The sequence below is a fragment of the Pelodiscus sinensis genome, chromosome 8 (genome assembly GCF_052426305.1).
Source record: "Pelodiscus sinensis isolate ZL-2025 chromosome 8, ASM5242630v1, whole genome shotgun sequence".
In the NCBI taxonomy this organism is placed as follows: domain Eukaryota; kingdom Metazoa; phylum Chordata; order Testudines; family Trionychidae; genus Pelodiscus; species Pelodiscus sinensis.
This window is the reverse complement of record NC_143059.1, coordinates 51,806,072-51,831,727: the sequence shown is the minus strand read 5'-3', so window position 1 is coordinate 51,831,727 and position 25,656 is coordinate 51,806,072. Positions and strand designations below refer to the sequence as shown.

Genomic DNA, 25,656 nt, shown 5'->3' with positions numbered 1-25,656 from the left:
GCATTCAAAGATCCCAATCAGTTTTGAGGCCCTGTTGTGGTAGATGCCACACAAACACAGAAAAGAGACAATCCCTAACATTAAAGGCTTACCGTCTAACAAAGACAAAGGATAGGGACTGGAGATACAACATGAAGAGCAATGAATCCAGTAAAGGATTGGCACAGCTTTGTTAGTTACATATATTGTACTTATTTTTCGTCTCGTTGAATTTGGAATAGGAGAAGGAAAGAAGGGCAAGTGGAATAGGCATAGCAGGTCTGTCTAGCCACCAGCAATAGATTGGGCTCTGCAGATCTCATGGCTAAGGAAAGTCTTAAAGAGGGGTGTGAAGAACGAAGTAGTGATCGATGGATTTTTATCCCATATCCAAGATAAGAAGGTAACAGGGGCATGGTTCACTGCCCTTCAGCAGCATGTTGTCATGATCCGACCCACAGTCGACATAAAAAAAGTACAGGTTGAACCTTCCTGGTCCAGCACCTTTGGGACCTAACTGATCCTGAATAAGGGAGTTTGCCAAACCAAGTGAGGTCAATTCTGATCCTTGCTGCTGGCCACTAAGCTCTCCCGGGGGGCCACCAGCCTCTTGGCCACCAGGCTCCTCTCCCAGCTGTGCTTCTGGCCCTGGCCCCAGCCCTGGCTGCCAGCCCTGACCCTGGCCACAGGCCCCAGTCATGTTCCTGGCCACCAAGTCCAGCCACACTCCTTGGCCTGAATCCCAGGTTTGGCCACGCTCCTAGCTCCAGCCGTGCTCCTGGCCCCAGCTCTGCTCCCAGCCACGGACCACAATGTCATCAGACTCCCAGCCAGCCCTCACTCCAAGCTGCCAGAGCTCTCTGGCCCAGCAACATCTGAGGTCCTGCTGGACCATGAATGTTGCGAGGCCAGAGAGTTTCAGACTAGAGAGGTCTGACCTGTAGTTGTCATGTCTCTTCTGTACAACCAGATCCATGATTTCTCTTGAGTAATTTAACCTTCCGACTATGCTTGTTACATAGTGTTAGTTCCCTGAAAGATAGATGATGAACACAGATTTCCTCTTATATTCTTTCCATTTTTTTGGCTGAGACAGTTCGTCCTCATAGTTTGAACATTTGAGTCATTGCACAGACATAATGCTACAGTTTTAGGTTACTGAAGACTCTACATTTATTGTGAGCAAAGGGGTTTAGCAATTTTAATCCTAGACTTTTTATTATTCCCTCAATACTTTTTAATCTACACCATGTTATCCTTCTCCATGTGGAAATCTCTAGTTGTGCTCCACTTAACAAGTTAATATGAGTTTTGTTCACCAAAGGCCTTCATACTCGTTTACTGCAGTGGTCTCAAATTCTTCTATCTAGACACTCATGCAGGTTACAAAGTATTTCATCCTGAGGTGCCCAGAATGCACATTAGGGAAGAAAAGAGCTGAGAAAACATAAGTCCTGAGTTAGTGCTCGACCAACACTGTCCAATTACTCAGATTCATAATATAGTGTAAAAAAATAAAAAAGCTATGTGCATGCAACACTATTTACTGGGCATTTTTTTCTCTGAATATACTAATGGCATTATGCTTACCAGAGAGAACAGCTCTAAAAATCCCTGTAAAGCTCTGTATTGGTGCTAAAAATAAATCTAAACTGATATAAGATGGGGCAGTCAGGCAGCTGGGCTGGAGCACTGCCCCCAACCCACTGCAGACAGGTTGGAGCACCCCACTGTGCTGTGGATTGGGGCTGGCTGGAGTGCCACTGCTTGCTATGGGCCCCATAGGGCTAGAGTAGCCTCCTTCCAGTAGCAGGCAGGCAGCTGCAGTGCTTTAAAGTATAACCTGGACAGACACAAAATGAGCTAATGAAGAAAGTAGAGGGAGCGGAGGTATTTATAAGAGGAGAAACAGTGTGGCTATGAAAATGAGCTCTGGTGCTTGTATTGAATAAAGGGCTATAGATGTAAGTAGGGTGTCTGGTGGAGAGATGGGTAAATAGAGTCCATAACAATCCAATACAAAGGGGGTGCAGACAAAAGTCAAGGAGTATTTGGCTGATTTTGCCATGAGTGGAGTAATGAGAGAATCTGTGTATAAGGGTAACACAATCATTAGCTAGCTTAAATAGAAAAAAACATCAGGAGATATGTATGTTTTTTATTGATTTACCTGGCATTCTCCTAAATCTATTAATGGAGTGATGATTAAAGATAATCTAGGCATGGCTCATCATGGGATGATAAGGGTGGCTAAGTGGTAGTTAAACTCAAATAGCTTAATGGGACTGAAATAAGAGGCCTACATCATCTCCATTCAAGAATATTAAAGGAACTGACATATGAAATTGCAAGTTCAATAGCAAAGATTTATTTAAAAATCTGTAAGCTTGGGGCTCATATACTGTGATTAAACTGCCAATACCGTTCTTATTTTTAAGAAAGGGGGAAAGAGTGACCCAGAAAACCACAGGCCATATAGTTTTATCTCAATTGCATTCAAGGTCTTGGAACAAAGATTTCGGACATAGTGGAGGTACACAAGAATTGGGATAAAATACAATACGATTTTACAAAAGCTAGATTGTGCCAGACCAATGTCCTCTCCTCCTCTGAGAAGATAATTAATTTTTTTAGATATAGAAAATGCAGGAGATCCTTTCTATCTGGATTTCAATGATTTCATACAGTTCCACATGGGAAACTATTAGCTACACTGGAGAAGACTGAAAGGCAGATAAGGAACTGGTTAAAGAGGAGACAACAACTGGTCATACTGAAAGGTGACGTGTCATGCTAGAGAGTGGAGTTCCTCAGGGATCTTTCTTGGGAACAATCTTATTTAACATTTTCATCAGTGGTCTTGGCATAAAAAGAGTGACTGTGCTAAAAAAAAATTGAGGATGATACAAAATTGGGAGGTATCGCTAATATACAGGAGGACCAGAATATTATAGAAGAGGATCTGGAGGACCTTGAAAACAAGAGTAAAAGAAATGGGATAAAAATTAGAAGTGCAAAGTTGTATAGTTAGGGATTAACAAGAATTTTTGGTGTAAACTGGGGACTTATCATTGGAAGTGACAGAGAAGGGAGAAAGACTTGGATGAATGGGTTGATCACAGGATGATTATGACCCACCAATATGATGTGGCTGTGAAAAAGATTAATGCAGTCCTCAGGGCCGGCTCGAGCCATTCCTCTGCCCTGAGCTGCGGGCGCGGGATGCATGCGCGGCTCAGCCCCCGGGCGCACGGCACATGCGTGGCCCCAGCCCCGGGTGCGTGGCGCCCCTTACAGCTGCCATCAGGCGCCCCCCATAGGTTGGCGCCCCGGGCACCTGCCTGGCTAGCCTCACCCTTTATCCAGCCCTGGCAGTCCTATGATGCAGCAGGCAAGGTATTTCCAGTAAATACAGGGAAGTATTAGTATTGTGATATGAGACACTGGTGATACCTCATCTGGAATATTGTGTTCAATTCTGGCCTCCCATGTTTAAGAAAGATGAATTCAAACTGGAACAGGTGCAGAGAAGGGCTACTAGTATGGTCCAAGGAATGGAAAATCTACTTTACGATAGAAGACTCCCAGAGCTTGCTTTCTTTAGTTAGCCTAATCCAAAGACTCTGAAACGTCATTCCACTGTGACCCCCCCGACCCCCTTCTGACTCCAGAAAGGGGGGACCAAAGTTTAAGCCTGAGCCCTGTGGCCTGGGGATGAGGGGGTGCAAAGCCTGAGCAGGGAGAACTGAAATCCCAGGACTTCAGCCCCACGTAGAAGGCCTATCCCCTGAGTCCCACTACCCTTGGGCTTTAGCCCCAAGTAGACCTGCTACAGAATGCCAGTGCAACTATGTCCAAGTAACTTCATCACTCTGTAGCTCAGTTTCTCATTATCATTCTTTTCTTCCATTCTTTGGCTGCTCTGTCTATTTAGATTGTAAAGTTTCTAGGACCAGGACTATCATTGGGTTTCTGCAGTGCCTAGTACAACAAGTTCTGATCTTCATTGAGGGACTCTCTGGAGCCATGTAGTTTAGACACACCCATCGACAGAGCCATGTATATAAGGCAGGATGATAAAGGGAAATGAAGCGACAATTTAAATAATCGCCGCTTCATTTAAATCAAAATGGCTGCCACACTGTACCAATCAGCTGTTCGTCAGCACAGCGCGGCAGTCTAGACGAGGATCTGCCGACCCCAGAACCCTACATCAGCAGATCTTGTAAGCCTCGTTTCACGAGGCATAAAGGATCTGCCGACGAAGGCTTCTGGGGTTGGCAGATCCCCGTCTAGACTGCCGCACGGTGCGGACAAAAAGCTGATTGGCATAGTCTGGTGGCCATTTTGATTTAAATGAAGTGGCAATTATTTAAATCGCCGCTTCATTTCCCTTTTTCGAGTAAACTCATCTACATGGCTCCGTTGACGGAGCCATGTAGTTTAGACGTACCCTCTGTGTCACGGTAACACAAAAGAATAAAATAAGTCAGCAAACTTAGACTGGGGTAAACTGCATGAAAGGAGAGACCAGACCCTTTGTATCTCCCTAAGCTTTCATAGGCGCTTTCTATCTCCCTAAGCCTTCATTAGATCTAGTTTCCTTTTGTTATAACAACCCACCTATTTTCCTTTTTAGCAGGATTCTCTTTATTTCTACTTCACTGAGGCTTATGTCTCACATTGTTCATGAAGAAAAGTGTCACAGTCATAGCTAACTTTATTTTCTATTTTCAGCATGCACTGAAGGTAACTCTTATGATCTTTATTCAACCCACAACCTGATGCAGTGCCCCTTTATTCTTTTTTCAGTTACATAAAAGCCAAGAGATAAAGTATTTTCTACAAGTGGATAATAAGCTACAGATAGAAGGGAAAAAATCAGTTCATCCTCTCCTCCACATGCACAACTTTGGAGCAGTTAACATTCAAATTATATTAATCTGTACTATACTATTACAGCTCTTTTTTTCTTTCCACAACACCAAAAAAAAGGCATTTAATGATTGCACAAGTTTAAAAGGGACTTTTCTTTTGTATTATTTATAGAAGCTGAACTATAAACCTCTGTTAAAAATAATCATCTTTCTAAGCAAGTAGTTTGACATTTTTAATGGTTGCTGTCCCTTGAAGAAATACAGATGTGTTTCATATTCACTTGTGCTCAAGATCTCTAATAAACTCAGTCAGTCACTTGTCTGCGTGCCCCTGTGCAACCAGTAAAAGACAAACCTTCTCCCATAACTCATTAGCCTATAATAAAAAATGCACAATAGTAAAGGTAAAAAAAACAAAACACTCCAGATCTTAATGCAGTCAACATGAAACCAGAACCCATAACAGTGCTAGACAAATGACTGCATTCTTCTCTCCCAACATCAACAGAATTAAACTATTGGATTGGACATAAGAAACAAGCATATAGTATTCTATAGATTCCAGCACATGTTGTTTTTATACAGAATCATCCATATATAAAGTTATCCCTGAACATTTCACAGCCAAATCCAGTCTTTACATACAGGTCTGAGCAAAGTGATTACAGTGGAGAAAAAGTCTGAAATGTAGTATCCACTGATGTGATAGTTTCCTGGTGAGACCGCCAGCATGGCGCCATGAAATTGACAAAAATGACAGCCCTCAACCAATGAAAGTAACACAATCTCTACATGTACACTGTGTCACCCTAACTATACCAATTTAAGCCCTACGCCTCTCATGGAAGTGGAGTTATGATGTCAGTGCAGTATGATACTTATGTTGGTGGGAGCAACTCTGTGATGTGTATACAATATAGTTAGGCTGTGTCTACATTGGCAAGATTTTGCGCAAAAGTGGATGCTTTTGCGCAAAATCTTGCCGCCTGTCTACACTGGCTGTGAGTATTTGCGCAAGAACACTAACGTTGTAATGTACAAAATCAGTGCTTCTTGCACAAATACTCTGATGCTCCCGCACAGGGATAAGCCCTCTTGCGCAAGTATTCTTGCACAAGAGGCCAGTGTAGACAGGCAATGTTAATTTCTTGCGCAAGAAAGCCCGATGGCTAAAATGGGCCATCAGAGCTTTCTTGCGCAAGAGAGCGTCTACACTGGCACGGATGGTTTTGCGCAAAAGATGTGCTTTTGCGCAAAAGCACATGCCAGTGTAGACACTCTCTTGCACAAATACTTTTAACGGAAAAACTTTTCCGTTAAAAGTATTTGCGCAAAATCATGCCAGTGTAGACGCAGCATTAGTGTCATATGTTGGCCTAATTGCTTAGTGCAGAGCAGAGCTAAGTCTGCAGACCTCTACTTGTTGCACATTCTACTGAAGTGCTATTGATCACATGGGCTACGTCTACACTGGCCCCTTTTCCGGAAGGGGCATGTAAATTTCATGAGTCGTAGTAGGGAAATGCGCGGGGGATTTAAATATCCCCCGCGGCATTTAAATAAAAATGTCCGCCGCTTTTTTCCGGCTTTTAAAAAAGCCGGAAAAGAGCGTCTACACTGGCCCCGATCCTCCGGAAAAAGGGCCCTTTTTCCGGAGGATCGGGGCCAGTGTAGACGCTCTTTTCCGGCTTTTTTAAAAGCCGGAAAAAAGCGGCGGACATTTTTATTTAAATGCCGCGGGGGATATTTAAATCCCCCGCGCATTTCCCTACTACGACTCATGAAATTTACATGCCCCTTCCGGAAAAGGGGCCAGTGTAGACGTAGCCATATAGTTTGGGAACTCCTCATCTTCCTTTCACTTTTGTAATCCAGTCCCCACATTGTTCTCTTTCTTTCTCTACTCCTCCTATCCTTTTTACTGCTTCCTTTGGTAGTGTTTCTTCTTCTTCCTTCTTCTGTCTCCATAGAAGCCATACAGGGCTCTCTCCCTGCTTCTGCCTTTTCTGCACTCTGCATCTTATTCCTTGCAGACTTCACCTGCTCCCACTGTTTCTACTATTGTGAGTTGGCAGCATAGAGAGGAGTCTACCTCTCTGAGCCTGTCCTGTTCTTCTGCATTCAGGCCTACATCTCTTTAATATGTTTACCTTTGACAGCTACTATCAGCTGATGCTCAATATGACCAAAATGGAATTTTTTTTTTATTTTCAGTCCTTGTCACCACTATTCTCCTTGTCTCTCAGGCTCACAACCACAGCCTCACCTTTGACCTCTCCCTCTTCTCATATATTCATAAATATTGATCCTACTTTTTCCACAGTATTACTTTCTATCCCCAAAGGTAAAACTCTCTTCCACCCCAGTGTCATCTGCCACTTGACTACTATGACCTTTCTCTCTTGCCTCCTAAATAACAAATTCACTGTCTTCCAGTCCTCCAAAATGCCACAGCCAAAAACATTTCCTCATCTATTAGCTCCACCTTGTCACCCATCCCACAGTTTAAATTGCCTCACTGGATTCCCCTTGGCCATCAGAAGAAAATTAAAATTTCTTGACCTCACCTTCCTGGCCCTTCACAACTCAGCCCAGCCTACTCATCTCCAATTATGTTCTCTATAAGATTGACTCTCCAGGACTGACAAGAGTGAAAATAAGTAAAATGTTATTTTAACCATGGAAGTCAGCAGACATGATCCTGAATACACAAAGGAGGAAGTTCTAATGAGTAAAAAGGAGCCATTTTTATATAGTCACATTTCAGAGCTGATTCGCTTTTTGATAATTAAAGCCCTGATTCTTATCTCACTTGTACTGGTTATTACTTTACCAACTTCAATGGAATTGCACAAGTTATTTTGGTGAGATCAGAATAAGGCCCTTATGGTTTTTGCTCTTGAGAAGATGACTCAGCTTTTTCATACTGGCCATACAGACTTTATGAGGGAATGATGCTTTCCTGACATTAAGGTAGAACAAAGTCTATTTGTAAAATATCGCTAACTCATGGAACACGTGAAATGGATATACAGGCAGTCCCCGACTTACGCGGATCCGACTTATGTCAGATCCGCACTTATGAACGGGGCTTTCTCGCCCCGGAGGTCGAGGTGGCAGATTGCTACCTGCGAGCTCCAGGGCGAGAAAGCCCCGTTCGTAAGCTGCTCCGGTGCCCCTGGTCTGCTGGAGACTGTCTCCAGCAGACCAGGGGCACCAGGCGGGTTCCCGCGCTTCTGAGGCTTTGCCAGAGCAAAGCCTCAGAAGCGCGGGAACCCGCCGCGGCTGCCGCTTCAGTCCCGGTGCCTGTGGTCTGCTGGGGATGGTCCCCAGCAGACCACAGGCACCGGGACTGAAGCGGCAGCCGCGGCGGTTCCCGTGCTTCTAAGGCTTTGCTCTGGCAAAGCCTCAGAAGCGCGGGAACCCGCTGCTGCTGCCGCTTCAGTCCCGGTGCCTGTGGTCTGCTGGGGACGGTCCCCAGCAGACCACAGGCACCGGGACTGAAGCGGCAGCCGCGGCTGGTCCCGCGCCTCTGAGACTTTGCCAGAGCAAAGCCTCAGAGGCGCGGCACCCCGCTGCCGCTGTGGCTCTGCTTCCCGTGTCCCTGGTCTGCTGGGGGGGGGGCGCAGCTAGTGTGCCCCCCCCAGCAGACCAGGCTTTTGTTTTGGACCCTGGGGCAGAGCAGCTGGGGCGCTGCCAATTGGTCCTGCAGCGCCGCTCTGGCCACTACTAGACCAACCCGGCAGCACCCCAGCTGCTCTGCCCCAGGTCCTGATTCAGCCGCTGCTGGTCAGTTTCAGCAGCGGCTGAATCAGGACTCCTGGGGCAGAGCAGATGGGGTGCTGCTGGGTTGGTCCAGTAGCACCGAGGAGCGGCGCTACTGGAGCAACCCAGCAGCACCCCAGCTGCTCTGCCCCAGGCGTCCCCAAGTCAGCTTCTGCTGAAACTGACCAGCGCTGACTACAGGAAGCCCGAGGCAGAGTTGCTCTGCCCCGGGCTTCCTGGAATCAGCTGCTGATCAGTTTCAGCAGCAGCTGACTTGGGGACGCCTGGGGTTCTTAAGTTGATTCTGTATCTAAGTCAGAACTGGCGGTCAGTTTCAGCAGCCGCTGAATCTGGACACCAGTTCCAACTTACATACAGATTCAACTTAAGAACAAACCTACGGTCCCTATCTTGTACGTAACCCGGGGACTGCCTGTATATAAAGATTTCACTGTATCTTGAAATAAGAACCAAATGGTCATCATGACAGATAGGAAGAGTATGTCACAGATTAGCTTTAAAGATGGCACTCATTCTCTGAGAGATAAGATTCACTAGAAAATACAGTACAGGCAGTCCCCGGGTTACGTACAAGATAGGGACTGTAGGTTTGTTCTTAAGTTGAATCTGTATGTAAGTCGGAACTGGCGTCCAGATTCAGACACTGCTGAAACTGACCGCCAGTTCTGACTTACATACAGAATCATGCCCCAGCAGACCAGGGGCATCGGAGCAGCTTACGAATGGGGCTTTCTCGCCCCGACTTCCGGGGCGAGAAAGCTCCGTTCGTAAGTGCGGATCCGACGTAAGTCGGATCCGCGTAAGTCGGGGACTGCCTGTACAACAAAATAGTGTAACAATTCTTGTGCATATTTGTCTTCAGTTTCAGAGGCACAGATAACAGAGTCAAATGATCAGTAGTTTGGCTTGGATTACAACCCATCTAATATTTTTTCTAACCACCAGCCCAAATATACACTATTCAGCTAGCTTAAACAATAGAGACCTATCAGTCTGCTGTGGTACTTCCAGTTACCCTATTAGCAGTATTCAGACACATTTAAAAAAATCTACCACACACAGAACTGTATTGATTTGTAAAATTCTCTTTCTCCTCCCCTAAGGCATTTGAGTATCAGCACCTTCTGAGAAACAATTTTGTAAATTGTCTTGTGCATCAATCTTGTCTTCTTTCCTTTCCCCTGCAAACTAATCACTTTGGAATAAAAATGGGGGGAAAAAAAGTCAAAGACCTCTGATAAGCCTCAGGACAATCAGCAGAGAGATGGACTCCATGCACTTTTGAATTTAATTTTCTGTTCCTTCTGCTTCTAATCAAAAAAGATCCTCTCTCTAACTTGACAGGTCTGCCAACTTTGAACTAATCTGCGTATGGTTTTGTAGCATGTCCACTTGATCTTTCACACCGCTCAGTTTCATGAGATTTGACTGCTTGGATGAGAAATATGAGTTAACTCTTTAACAAATGCAGCATTTAAAACATTACCATCCATATTTCAGTTTTTCTAATTCTAAGAAATATTTCCTGTTACCACTCGCGCTTCCTAAATTTAACTTTTGCCAATGACATAGTCTGGAAAAGAGAAAAGCACCCCAACACAGTCCCATACATTTTGTGTAAAATGTCATGTGTTCAAAAAATTAGCATGAATATGGAAATGAAAGCTTATAAGTACTTGCTATTCTTCTAAGCTGAAGAGCAGTGTGGTCAGTGTCACTGGACTGGCCAGCTGAACAAACCAATGACAGTTTAAAAGACGGGGGAAATACCTTTCCAGAAAAATAAAATGTTCATTGTGGAACGTGCCTCCTAAGACGTTGGATCATCTTAATCTCCCAGCTTCTGTAATACAACAGTTGGAAGGCTCTAAGTCTGTGCACAATAAAGTGCTTTATTCAGGGAACCATATGACTCCATCAGTCATTCAAGCACATGTTTGGCACAGATTGAAAGTGAAAAGCATACTTAAGTCAAATATTTCAAAACTGAACTTGTCTTTCTAACACACATGGTTTATATATTGGTGTAATAGCTATATAACTTTTCAGTTCTCATATCATGTCATTGTTAAACTACAAAGTAATCTTTATTGCACTAGACTACATGAGACTTTTTCGAAGTTAATACATGCCCCCAAAATTAAAGACAATTAAAAGGAACTATTGAAGTTGACAGCCCTCACATGTAAACAACTTTAACAATAACTTTTGATCACCCTACTGTTCTGATTCCAGAAAGTCTATTTTTTTCCTCAAATCCTTAATATGGCTAAAATTCAAATTTTGGCTCTCTGCTAGATGGCTGTATAGTAAAGCCAGGACAATTACAAACGCTAATATTTCAGTTGAATGTCAGTACAGTGCACTGATTCTCTTCTTTGTTCTCAGACAAAACAATGTTCACCTTATACAATTAGTCGTTCAATTAAATAAAGCAAACAGGAGTGTTTGCAGTGATTAAAACAAAAGTAATGTAAGTATGAAGAATGGATACTGAAATGCACAAAAATCCTATTCTACTGCACTCAAACAGAAAAAGTCTTGTATATTTCAATATCCTGTCTGTTCATCACAATTAATTGTGACAAATGAGGTTTTGAGAATAACATTTTGTCATTTATTTGCTTGGAGTCAGTGGTGTAATAGTTCAAATAAGAACTATGCTTAGTTTCCTTGTATAGTGAGAAAACACACAAATACACGCATGGAAACTGTTGCCCATTCCTGTTTGCAACATGGTTGTGATTGACAAAGGAATTCTGAATCAAGATCAGTGAAAGAACAGAATTCTGGTTCTTTCTGGATTGAGCATTTCAGAATTGAGTGAGAGGGAAAGACTATAAAGAGTTTGAAATAGAATATGTTCAGTAAACCGAGTTATTGTTTGTAAAGTGTTCCACGTGTGCAGTGCTTCCCATTACATGGAAGAATTAAGAGCTCCACCTCCTGGAGTTCAGTCTCTCTCAGATGAATCTGAAGTACAAGATTCAAAACCAAGGAGGCCTGCAAAGAAAGCAGCATATGGGATCTTAGAGAAAACAGAGTTAAAAAACAGGATTTGACACAGGGGCTGGTCCCAGATTGTCCCATCCAACAAAACAAAACAAAACACCAGAAAAATACTAACAGGGAGGAAATCTCAGTGAGATTTTCCCTGAAGGATACTACCCTCTTCCCCCGCTGTTGAGGGATGAAGTGAACCTTGACCTCCTCTGTAACAGGCAGCATTCTAATCCATATACCACTAGCAGTGAGGAATACTTAGTGTGAGCTTCAGATGTGTTTCTCACATACATTCGTGTGCATGAAAATCACGTGCTCCACTGTTCCCAGAAAGCACACCGAAAGGAGAGAAAAATGGCTGAAGCACATTTCAGCATTAATTCAAGTAAATGTTAAAGAGAATTTTTTTTGAGGGGGAAGCATTTACCCAAGTCTGGTGATTGGACTTTTAAGATATCTTTGGATGGATGGATGAATGGATGTGCAGTGTTAGCAGTTTTAATGGATAAAACCAATGACAAAATTGAGACCCTAAATAAATAATACATGCACCATGCTCATATTTAATGAACTAGCAAAAGTACCACAGAGTTAGGCACACTAAGAAATTAATGAATACTCAAGACCACACTTCTTTCATGGATAAGCTGCCACGTGAGCTTTCTCTCCCCACCCCCTTCCCTCACAGACCCCATCAGCTGTTCTCTATAGCATAACAAGAAACTGTAAAAACACATAGAAAATAGCAAACTGCTACCATTTTGTCAGAAAAGACCTTTTCCCTTAATGCATACTTACAACTACAACATACTTTTAACAATGACAAATGTTAACTGTTAACAAATATTTTGCGGAATAAACTATCTGAGGGCCCTTTTTTTGCCAAGTTCTGCATCCAGCTTTTGTATGCCTCATTGTATAATAGCCAGCATGGTTAACAGGCCATGAAATGTTCCATTGTTACCATATTAGATCATATATTTGGTTCAAGAAAGAATGCATTTATCCAATCTATGGGTTCATGATGCTGAACTTTTGGATGGGCAAACAAGCAAAAATCAAACCACAGTTCTTTCATATTTATTCAAGTTCCAAACCAGGGAGGCAACTTAAATTAAGTCATTTTTGTGCATTTTTGGCTTTTGAATTACCTTGAGCACTGGTCAATTTTGCTTAAAGATTTTATGTGGAACAGTGGGCCCAGCTTTTACAGACTAGATTCAGAAGTTGTTAAGTCACTCACTGAACCTTGGACACTAGTATTTCACTTTAGATAGCAGTGTGTTTTCAAAGTAATGTGTAAACATTAGATACATTTCTTCTGACAACAGTCCTCTATGATAAGTATAATTTTGCCCATTTCACAAATGACAAGCTGAGGCAAAAGCTAAGTGACTTAGGTAAGGTCACAAAACAAGGCAATTGCAGAGTAAGAATCAGAACTTCAGGACTCAAGTCTCACGATAACATTTATTCCAGTGACAAATGCTCTCAGCCAAATAAATGGCTTCCTTATGCTATATTATTACGCAGACATCTACTGTAATGAGTCTCAAAGTGATCTGTAATCTCTTTCCCAGAGTCCTGAGGACTCTGATCCTGAAAGTACCAGCAATTGATTCTGTAGGGGCAAACCATTTTGCCAGGTAAGTATAATTATTTCTTACATTTGTTTGACAATAAAAAAGAAATTGCTACTAAAATTAAAACTGTGTAAAGTAAAATAAAATTTGAGTTACCTTAGGGTGTATCTGTACTATAATTTTTACCTCAAGTTACTTCACTAAGAGTTAGCAACTTTGCATAACCTAGTCTAGATACTGCCCAAACAGTTGTGGTTTATCCCCGGATCAATAAAGAGTAAACTACAAGCATTTGTTATCTAGTAGAGAAGTTTCTAGAATGGCAGACTAGCCTCTACAGTTGTTAACTACATCTAGTGAATGGGTAGATAACTGAAGGTAAAAAAAAAAAAATCTAGTAAAGAAAATCTTATCTGACCAATGACTTTAGTTACTAGGTCATAAAGATCTCATAAGATTGAGTAAAAACATTAAAACAGATCCCTTTAATTAAACAGAAACCCATGAGAGAGGAAAACACAAACAACTTTTTAAACCTGTGACTAATTTAGAGAAACTTGCCACATGGACAGGATCAATTAATACTTTCCACCTGGACAACGATTTATATTGTTGCATCTTATGCACCTGAAGAATTCATGCCCTGGTCCTAATTAGGATTAAATATGTCTGGCAAGGAAGGGGGAAAGGACTAGATGACTTTGAGGTTCTTTCCTGTCCTACAGTAATATTGTTTTATGCTACGCTAGTGTAAATTATATTTACACTAGGGGTTTGCACCAATACAGAACAGGTACAAACCCATGTAGAATCATAGATTTTTAAAGGCAGAAAGCAGAGGCGTAGCAAGGGTGTTATGCGCCGGGGGCAAAAGCAAAATTTGCGCCCCCCACCACAACCTGCCACCACGTGACAGGACCCTGAACCTGGGGCACAGCTGAGCCCGACAGGGGCGGGGTAGCTTGTACCGTGTCTTCCCCCACCCCCTCCAGTTTGGGGTGGGCATTATCCCACTGTTGAAGAGGGAAGAAGGTTGGGCTGGGGGTGCAGAGGCAGGAAGGAGGCTTCAGCAGGTGGTGCTGGATAGAGGAGGAGCAGGCGAGCAGAGGTATGATAGGGGGAGCAGAAAGGCAATTACCCTCCCCACACACATACACACACCTTCTTTGCTACGTCAGTGAACATAAGAGATTAACTTACCTGTTAAAATAACACTCAGAAAAAAAACTTTCAAATAAAACTAACACACAACACGAGAACCGCCCTCGCTTTCTTGAAGCAATAAATAGCCTAAGACTGAGGATAGCGAGGCTTTCAGTCTGCCATGAGGACTTTTTCCTTCAGGCTGCTGTGAGATTTTATCCTTAAGTAAAGGAGAGAGAGGTCTCTCTGAGCTGCTCTTCCAAATTTCACACAAGCCATTCAACTGAAGCCATTGATATCAAGATTCAAGGCCAGCCTTGCCTTTGGCAGACTGCCTCACCAGGTATTCACAATCACAACGTCCAAACATGTGTAAGAGTTTTAGTTGAGAAAGCCATGTTTAATCCCAAGTCTCTGCTATGACTGAGAGATGTGGGTGACCTATAGAAAACACCAGCATTTTCTTTGGAAAATCCACAACAAAACATGGGAGGATTGATCACCTTGGTAGTGCCAACTATTTTAAATTGAGGCTCTGATTATCCAGCACCAGCTGAGATCGAGTGGGCACTGCATGCACATGTCTGATATATTTTTTACCAAAACTGCTTCATGTCCAACTTGTCAAAGGATAAAGGAAACAGGGAGGCCAAAAGGAATGGTTTAGAGCAGTGTTTCTCAACCTTTTTTTAAAATAAAATATCACTTAAAAAAATTATAAGTACCCCCAGTACCTACAGTTTTCAGACACAATTTTTTTTCTACAATTGCAACATATTTGTTTAAACAACTTCATCGTCTCCCCATCACTCCTTACTAGGTACATTGCCCATGGAGGTCAATGGGGCTGGGCTATTTTATATGTAAAGGTACTGAGAAATGTCTATGTCAATACCAAAATGGCAATGTGTATATTATGTAAATAATACCGAATAATACTTGACAAATGAGACCACTTCCCAACCTGCTTACAAAGGGCCTAATACAATTTAAATTTTAATCTAGGATTGAGCCCAAAACAATCTGTTGATATGACCCCAAAAGATCCAGATAACATTTAGTCACCCTTCAAACATATAAAGGACCAATCAGTAAAAGCCCCACTGCCTGGTAGAGGTGATCTTTGAAGAAAATTGGAGAGACTTTGAATTTACTTTTTCTGACAGCAGTGTTTTCTCTCACTGCATGTGGGGTCTTCAGCACAGGTTTCACTTTGTGTCAGAATAACACAGAAATGCGTTGTCACTGCTAACTCCATTCAGGTCAAAGCAACTTTCATCCCAAAGACAGAAGAACAAATCCCTTGAATCTGGAAGTCAAAACATCGCACCTCTTCACAGAGCTCACAAAGGGTCTTTTTCACCCAGAGACACAAGTCATGACAACTCTCTCTGAAGAGAGACAAAACGTCCTGCCTCTCGGTGGACATACCAAATGTTTTAATGTAGCATCTTACCATGCTGTTTAAATCGACTTCTTGGATGAGGAAGACTCACAAAGAGTCTGTCCATCATCCACACTGGAGCAACATGGTGATTTACCACTTGGTAACAGACCTTATCTCTCTCTGGGCTCTTGTGGAGCAGAAGGGAGCCTGCAGCAGTCTCTTGGGGGCAGAGTCCAGGGGTGCCTCTATTCCAGTGGTTCTCAAGCTTTTTGGCCCGTGGACCACATGACTCAATATAAAACTTTCTGCAGACGGCCAGTTGCTAATGGAAACCCACCTTAAATTACACAATTATGCCCAAGCCATTTTGCTAGTGCTGCAGCTGGAGAGAAAGGTTTAATTTCAATTATTAAACAGAGTAAATGTTAACTTTCTCATGTTCGTTCATCAAACTTCATTTTAAATGAAGTAAAATATTAATTTATGTCCAATACAAAAGGTCTCAATGCTTTCTTTACTTATGGCAAGGGTAGGCAACCTTTTTTGGATCAGGGGCCACTGATCCACATAAAAATCAGATGGGAACCACACAAGTGAGAAACAAAAACACTCCTCCCAAAACCCCAACCCTCACTTAGGTGGCCCCAACTGAGACACCTCACTCCTCTGGCATTCCAGCCCCAAGGGGCTAGGGGAAGGGACAGGCAGGACTGAGGTTCAGGGCTTTCCATAGGCTAGTTTTGCTTTTCTTATGAATTTTATGGACCCCTGAGGTTCTAAAGTCGGGACAAAAATAAGGGATGCAGTGTGTGAGAGAGGGCTGCCAATGAGCGGGATAGAGACAGGATCTGGGAGGGAGGTGGGGGCGGAAGGGGACAAGGTCTGGGTAGTTGGTAGGGTGCAGAAGCAGGCTGGATGTAGGGTGTCTGGCCAGGGGGAGGGAGCAGGACCAGATTGGGGGTAGTATATCTGGCTAGGAGCGAGGGTGCAAGGAGGGGACTTGAGTAGGAGTTGGACCTCCCTGGTCTGGCACCCTCTGGACTGGTCCCAGATCAGGGATTTTTTGGACCAGGGGAGGTCATTTCAGGGCTCCTGGTTCCCCCCCCTCCCCACTAGGCTTCTTTGCACCTCCCTCGCCTGCAACCCAACTGAGCTACCCACCCTCGCTGATTCCCTGCACCTCCTCCCAAACCATCCCCCACAATCCAAGGGAGTGCAGCCCCAGTTCCCTGCAGCCCCTTACAGCCTAGCTGAGATGCCCTTCAGTTCCCTATGCCTTCCCCCATCCACCTCAGCCCAGTTGAGCCCTGCACTGGTTCCCTGCATGCCTGCCCCCCACAGCACAGCTGAGCCCCGTTTCTCTGCACCTCCCCCAAAACCCCACAAAACTGCTGAGCCCAGCTCTAATTTCCTGCCCCTCCTTCACCTTAGGTCTAACCCTGGTTCCCGGGAGTAACCTCCGCCCCACCTCTGCAACCCAGCCCAGGCCCCTGCACTTCCCCACTCCCGCAGCCCCGCTGAGATCCGTTTCCCTGCACCTCCCCCCAAACTGCACAGACATGCTGAGCCCAGCACTCAGGGGCAGATGACCATTTTGCGGGGCCCAGGGCAGCACAATTTCGCAGGGTCCCCCTTTGCCACGGCGCTCGCCCTGCCCTATATCCGCCCTTGCCAGCATTAATTCCCTGCCCTTCCCTCCCTTCCCTTGAGTCCAGCGCCAGGTTCCCGGCACCTCCTTCCTCCTGCAGCCCAGGTGAGCCCAGCGCTCCGCACCTCCTTCTCCCCCCTCACCACAGCCCAGCCTGGCACTCCCCTAGCGTGGCGCCCAGGGGCAACTGTGTCCCCTGCCCCCCGCTTTCCCCTCACTACATCTCTGGCAGAAAGAACAACTGTCACCATCTCATCTAATGTCTTGCATGACACAGGATATAGTATTTCATCCAAACATCCTGGCCTCAAATTCAATTTAAGTTTGAACTACACAAGGCCCAAGTCTCCACAAAGAATGATTATCAGCTGGCCTACCACACAAGATGATCACAAGCTTTAGAACCTTCCAATGGCCATCAGGAGAGTTAACTATTAAAATTGGCATTAGAACTCTTGGAAGTTATCTTGAACTTTTGTCACTATGAAATGCAGCTATTGCAGAGAAGAAAGGTATTTTGTTTGTGCTTATGATAGGGACAGATGTATAAAGGATCACAATTACAAACGTCACCAGATTGTTATATGCAGGAAATTTTGCAGCTGAAGATCCCTGGTTAGTTTTTCTAAATGTAATCTGGGTTAAAACTGTGACCAAGAGATTTGGATTCTTCTGAGAGACAACAGCATTTTTCTAATTCCCTGTAGTCCTTTAAACTAGGGATGTAAAAGGCTAACCAGTAAGCTTCACCCTTCATGGATGATGCTTACTGGTTCCAATTACCCAGTAGGGCTGGAGCAGCTCTCCACCCAACCTGGGCAGGGAGCTGCTCTAATTCCATGGGGCCCAATGGAGCAGCTCTCGTCCATGGTAGGCCTGGCTGTCTCCACCTTCCCTGCCGCAGATTACATGCTGGCTCTCTGGGAGCCAGTTGCAGAGCCCACAGCGAAGCCGCCTCCCTGGGAGACGGGTCAGGGCTGCTGCTGGTCCTGCACCCAGGGAGGCTTCACTGTAGGCTCTGCAGTATAAAGCTTAAATAAGCCCACGTAACCAATATGATTTTTAGCAATTACAGTTACCTTTTTAAACATATTTTTACATCTCTGCTTAAAACAAAAGTTAATGTAATTAATAACAGCCATTTGACACATAAACTAGAAGCTAATTAGCATTCTAGGGTTTAACCAGAGGGGCTGGGAGACCCAGCGCATGGCTGCCTGGCCAAAATCCCTGTCCATCAAAATCCCTCATTCAGGACTGGTCAGATGCTGAGGGTGCTGGACCAGGGAAGTCCAACCTGTTGTTCAATATCCATTGAAGTCAATAGCAACACTCTCAATGAATTCAGAAGGTTGCGATTTTGATCCAATTCTCCTGGAGCTTCTGTTGGAGACTCGCTAGTACCCAAATGAAAGTTTCTGCCTATCAGGCACAATTCAGACCCTACTTAGAGATTTTTTGTGATCGAGGTCCCTTTTAATATTACTGGTTGAACTTCCAAAAAACACGTGACTCCCTCATCTGGCAACATCCGTGATCCAGCAGGACCACGGATATTCCTGGACCACGAAGTCCTGGGTGGGAGCCCCAGAGCAAGGGGACTGGTGGCTCGGAGACCGGTGGCACTGGGCCTGGGACCGATAGCACAGCCAGGGCCATGGCAGCCCCAGTAGCAGGGCTGGGGATGCAGCAGCCACAGCAGCCCTGGCAGAAGAGGCGGGGCTGAGGATGTGGCAGCTGTGGCAGCCCCAGTAGAGGGGTCAGCGATGGGGCAGTCCAGGCTGCCAGGGCCGCAGCAACATGGCAGTCTAGGGCCGTGGTTAGGCCAGCAGGGGGGAGGGGAGGTGGGCTGGGGGTCTGGTAAGCAGGGGACCTCCCCTGGTCTGGCAAATTCCCTCATTCGGGACTGGTCAGGTCCTGAGCTTTCCGGACCAGAGAGATCCAACCTGTATTTTTAGAGATATCAAATATGACATAAAAATGATAAACTTCTATATATAATGTATATGTTTACATACAGCTGAATGTAAAACTTAAAAAAAATCCCAATATTTGAGGTAGGCTTTTGGTAAAAAGCAAAAACAGAATAAGAAAAAAACGAAAATAGATAAAGGAATCGGAGCACACAAGAAATCCCTCCAATATGAATACCAAGGAGAGAATCAGACCTTATGAACAGAAGTGGTTGTTGCATGAGAGCAACAAAGAAATCTTGTCCACGTAATGCAGCAAGACCTTGCAAGCATTAGAATATTTCAAATCTAAACTAAAAGCACCCCCTAGAAATGGCATTTTGAAGTTTGACGCCCTTTTTCTAAAAAGCCAAGAACAAAATCATCCTGTTGGTCCTTAAGGGACACAGGCTCTAACAGATTCTCAGATTCAAGGCTTGGCAATAACAACAAAAAACCCAAGGTTTGTCATAGATACAGAACATGCACACTGCTCCATTGCCCCTACTGGCTATGAACTAGCAAGGGATTGAAAGCGACACACTGCTTGAAAAATAGACCTCACTTTTGTCAATTTGCATGTTGCAAGGAAGTCCTTTAATACAAACGATACTGCCCAAAAGGGAGCACACAAATACTGAATAAAATGAAACCCTGGCAAACTCCAGGGACAATTTGCACTGGCAATTTGAGATATGTTAGAAGTATAAGGGCCACTAGTGATAAAACTGTCAGGATTAGGAAATGTGAGAACTGAACCAGGCTGGTGAAGAGCCAAATAAACTATTACAGGAATTCAGACTTTTTAAACAGAATTTTGTGATCAATGATGTGTCAACTCCAGCTGACAGCTTCAGTAGGAATAACAGATAAACATAACCCTGATCTGTTGCAGTCACTCACAGATCATTAGAGAACTGCCACTGAGGCAGTCTCAGCGCTGTGAGCAGGATGACAAGGAGTCTGAAATGTATGCGATAGATCATTAGTTAGAAGTTGTTCCTTATAGCGAGGTAGCAACCTTTCCAACAACCTTCAGGGAAAAAGGGAGATCAGAAACTTGACAAAACAAACAAATTGGCTATCTCCCCTGTAAGTAGAGGAAACAAACCAGATCAGTTGGAACAGAGCATTTTCAGGACAGGGACAGAAAGGAAAACATCCTGAGCTGGTGTAAGATGGCAAAGTTCCATTAAAGATCAGGGAGCCGAGCCTGTGTACACCAGTTAAAGATCTTATCCAGGGTGGCCAAGATATCTGTAGGAAAGTCAGTTTGGCCAACAGTCAAATCAGCCAGGCCAGGCTTAGACTAAAGGGGAAAGTAGACTTGAGATACACAATTCCAAGCTACGTTAATTATGTTGCAGGAGTTGAAGTATCTTAAATCACGTGTTGGCGCCATCCACACAGCAGGAGGTCAACAGGAGCATATGCTCTTGTTGATGTCCCTTACTCCTCATGAGGAGCAGGACTACTGGTGCTGATGGGAGTATCCTCCCAGTTCGAATTAGCAGGTCTTCACCAGACCTGCTACTTCGGGGTGTGGCACCTAAGGCCTGGGGGCAGGATGCAGCCCTGAGCTTCCTTGTATCAGGCCCCTGAGGCTCAGGACTCCACGCTCCGTCCCAGCATTGGGGAGCCTGTGCTGGTGCTCCAGTCCCACGCCATCCCTGGGCACACAAAATCTACTCGCCTGGGCCCCTCAAGGCTCTGGTGTATGAGGGGAATGTGAGAAGTGTTTTTCAGCTTCTCAGTCAGGGGCCAAATCAGTGAGGGTTTTCTTTTCACTTGTGTGCAGCCCCCTGACTGATTTTATTGTAGGTCAGTGGCCTGTGACACAAAAAAGGTTCCCCACCTCTATGCTAATTCAAACCCTGGATGATGGACTGTGGCAGCATCAATTTTCTCCATAGTGTAGACAAGACTCAAGTGGTTGTACAGTGTTCAAGCTTATCCCTCCTCAAACTCAACAAGAGTTTCAGAAAAAGACACTAAAAACTTTTAGGTCACATGGGAATCAAGCAAGGCTCACTCTAAAGGCGTTTCTCTACTGACTCCAAAAAGACTCTAGACTGAATAATATAACAATAGGGTAACAGTGTGTAATTTTTCAGGTTTAAGGACAAAATCCAGTTCCCATGCTAAGGACCAAGAGAAAGGATAAATTTCATCCAAAGTTATCAACACAGAAGAGGACAAGATTTAAGAAAGAAGAGAACGTATGATAAAATGTGATTGGGGGTAGAAGTGGGAGAAGGACACATGAAAACAGCAGCTGTAAGAGACTGGAAATTGTAAGAATGGTTATTAAAATAGAAGGGTTAGGATTGGAATTGGGAAGCTACAAGGAAAGAGCCAAATCCAATAAGTGGCTCTTCACAGATGTTTAAGAGAAGTTTTACTTTATTGCTATTCATCCATATTCTTAAACTCTCAGAGACATAACTTTCATTGTATAAATTTTTAGGCACTTAAAGTCTCATAAAATGTCCATGTGAAGTACCACTGGCACAGAAACCACTATATATGGTTTAATATCCCAGATATATCAATCGTTCCCTCCTCAAAATACCAAAATCAAGCAGGTTATATTATGAACCCTGCAAAGCAAGTTTTCAGCCCAGATGCAACACAATGTATGCTCTAGACATGCTCTTAATCTCACAAATTCATATGCATTATTGTCCCTTGGGACAACAGAGAGATCAGCTGAACACAAGAATTAGGGCCTTAGTTCTCACATCTGATGTATTTGTATACTGCCAGTTGACAGTGACCAGTTGGTGTCTTCCTAGCTCACTATCAGATGTCAGCTGGCTAAAATAGTGACCCCAGTTCCCTTATATATAATTACATAGAATATGTGTGTTCTCCAATGAAGTGGATCATGAAGCTCTATTTATGCTGGACTTATGGTTCTATCTTCACTAGGAAAAGATGTTAACTAACATGGGTTAACCTTTGTTAACTGTGTGGATAAAGGCATGTTTTCTTAACACATTAACTAATGTGGGTCAATCCTCATAAAATAACATATCTTTATTTTGCCTAGCAAAGGCAAAGCCATCAACCTAGTATAAATGCATACATTTAGAGACTACAAAAGCTAAATTTCAAATTGGAACTGTAGTCACATGCAGGTCTGAAGAAACAGGTGCTTCTTTCATTGTTGTGCTATGTATTTATGCAATTAAAAAAAAACCTCTCATAAATTACATAGTATCAGCAACTAGTTAAACAGGGAACAGAGTCAGCCTTCTGGGTTTGATTCCAAACTCTGCCACTAACTCAATGAGGCATGGCTACACTAGAAAATTATTTTGAAATAACGAAAATTGATTTATTAACTCCCAGAATAAAAAAATTGAAATAGCATATCCACACCACAAGGAAGCCTCTGTTGTGGATGCACCACCTTGACATAGAGCTCCAGGAAGCACTAGGGAATAGTTATTTCAAAATAGCAGCAGCGGAGTGTCCACACTAATGCTATTTTGAAAATAATAATTTTTAAATAAGCGTTATTCCCTGAGAAAAGCAAGAGTAAAAATTTCAGAATAACTAGCCAGTTCTTTCAAAACAACTCCCTAGTGGGAACCAGGATTCAGTGAATTGGGGACAAGATGACTCCAAGGATATCTGTGACATGTGCATAAGAACTAAGCCAATACTTTAAACCTTTTAAGCAAATATTTATTCAAATATTTAAATAAATTCTGTGTTCACTTAGCATAAATATTCTAGCTAGAAAATAAAAGCTTTCACTAATGAGGAAAAAAACAGATGTGAAGCCTGAACTAGCCAAATAGTAATCTAAAGTGGATTATGAATCACAGCTGACCAACAGTTCAGATTTCAAATTCTACAGTAACATGCAATTCAAAATTCTTACTGTTGGTGGTTACTTACAGAAATTATCCATTCAGAGACCAGAAACAATACCACATGACCCAGGAAACTAACCAGCAAAGCATAAATAACCACTTTCAGATATTCAGGTGGAACTGTCCTCCACTGATTCTACAGACACAGCATTAATAGCTGAAGTCACAACTGATTTTAAGTGAAGAATCCATTCCCCTACCAATTTAAGTGCAGAAAATTAATAAATAGAGAACCAAAGTATTCTGAATATATTACTCATTAAAGATTGTTTGTCCTTCACTACATAATTCTTACTTAACTCATTTGGGATGTTGTACGGCTAAAGTTTCCATAAAAAGTTCTTTTAAATCCTTAACTGAACACTAACTATGTGAGGGCTCATTATAAAATAAACAGAAACCAGGCAAATAACCCATAGGAACAGGCTTAAGCGGGAGGATGGAAAGTTTGAAGTTTCCCTACATAGTGGAAAAGGACCCAAAAGAAAGAGACTATGGTGTGACTACATTCACTCTCCTTGAGCTAATTTTTGCAGGTCTGTATTTCAAGATACTAGAGCAATTTAAACGAGATGAGATTTCAAAGTAATCTCGAGTGGAATCGGTATTGTCACATAGCAAACCTGTCAGTCCCAAAAATAAGAGAGAGGCTTTTTCTAAAGATCTCCCCCGGCCCCCAGCTAGGTGAGACTAGGTCTGGTTTGTTTAAGGAGCGGCTAGAGTTTGTCAAGGCAACCCTTGAAAGCAAAGACAGAACTCGGTCTCCCGGTAGATTCACTTTTTGGCACGGCGTGTGTGTGAGGGGTGGGGTGGGGGGCTCTTCCCGGGGTCCTCTGCATGTCAAAGTCTCGCCGGCCACACTGCCAGGAGGGGGGTGGGGCAGGAGAGGCGTCAGGACAATACAAACCCGGGTGCCTGACGCCCGGAGAGCGGGCGCTGCAGCAAAGCAGCAGGAATCCTCCAGCCCGAGCTCGCTGGGCTGCCACAAGCAGCCGGCGCAGCTTGGACTAGCGAACTCCCCCTCACACGCAAACACAGCAGCGGAGGAAAAGGGAGCCGGGGAGCCTGGAGAACGCGAGGCGGCTGCAGCTCGCAGGGAGGAGCTGGATTTGCAGAGCGGACGGGAGGGGATGGGAACTGGGAGGGGAAGGCTGCAACGTTTGCAAAGCAGTAAGGAGAGGCGGGGGTTGGGGGGGGGGTGAGAAATACAACTATGCAAAAGCCCCAGGGTGGTGGGGCAATGCCAAGGGAAACTGCTCCTCACCGCGTCGGCGCGGGCTCCACACTTGGCCCTGTGCTGCTTCGTGCCCCTTGCAATGTGTGCGGCTGTATAGAAAAGCACCGTCCACTTACCTTGCGCCCTGGCTGATGCTATAAAGAGCCAGCCCAGGCTCAGCAGCAGCGAAAATATCTGGGCTGGGGGGTGAGGAAGAGGGAAGCGCCGGTGCTCTGCATGGAGACGCTTTGACATCTTAGCCCAGCCTGCAAGAGACAAACTTTCATCAGCTGGGGCTGGAGACTAGCACCATCATATACAGTAACAGAGAGGAGAGAGCTGGGATTCAGGATGTGAGAGATTTCCTGCATGCAGTTAACTCCCAAACCCCTCCTGCTCCTGCATGGGTTGCTGATGAGCGGGGCTTTGCTTTTATATATTTTTTTCAAAAAAAAAAAAGTTGTTTGGGGTTTGGCTTTTTTTTGGCAAGAAAAATCTGTTGACCGTTGCAATAAATGAGCAGCCTGTCCGAGTTGGCTAGCGGGAGGCACTAAAGATCGTTGGAGAAAGAAGGCAGGCCTGCCTGTGAAATCTGCCCCGTGCCAACATTTACAGTTCTCATTACAATGGAACAAATTATTGTCCTCCTGCCTCCCCCCTCGGCGTCTCCGCGGGGTCCTACCGCCCTCCACTTCCCTCGTGCATACGCCAACAGTTCATCTATTGAGGAGAGGTTACTCGAGCACGGGGACGTGGTCCTGAAAAAAACGACATCCCCGTTCCCAGACCTCTCCTTTAGTTCAAAGAAGGCTTCCTCCTATGGGATTAATTTTAAGTTTTGCTGGCTTTAAAATCTCCCCCTCTTTTGCTGGAGGGATTAGTACATGTGTTAAAAAGCTCTCCCTCTTATGATAAGTGATATGGGTTAAGCTTCTCCGAGCTCATGGAGGGTTGCATTGTGTATGCGTGTTAGTGATTTCTGTTGCACATAGTATGGTGGCGTCTTATTCTGGAAAGCAAGGTGATAAGAACAGATACATTCTTCATTGGTTTCGTAATTATTGTAGGTTACTGCTGATCATCTGGGCTGTTACTTTGTAATGTTTAAAAATTTAACAAACAAAATAGTTTGTCTTTTACAAAGATCCTCCTTCAAACTGTCAGCAGTTGACTAAGAAACAACAAAGAGACAGTTTTC

At 44.0% G+C, this 25,656-nt stretch overlaps 1 protein-coding gene across 3 annotated transcripts in view; it reads right to left on the bottom strand.

Moving 5' to 3' along the window:
• Nucleotides 1–25,080, bottom strand: part of ADAM12 (ADAM metallopeptidase domain 12) — a 308,214-nt gene extending 283,134 nt beyond the window's left edge. For 2 of the 3 annotated variants that reach the window (XM_025188248.3, XM_075935285.2), the window contains exon 1: nt 24,596–25,077. In XM_025188248.3, the coding sequence (XP_025044033.2) occupies nt 24,596–24,713 (118 nt within the window). In that variant the 5' untranslated portion in view covers nt 24,714–25,077. Of the gene's footprint in view, nt 1–24,595 lie in introns of all 3 variants that reach the window. The other variant, XR_012905666.2, reaches the window with a different exon arrangement.
• Between the last annotated feature and the right edge of the window lie 576 nt (nt 25,081–25,656).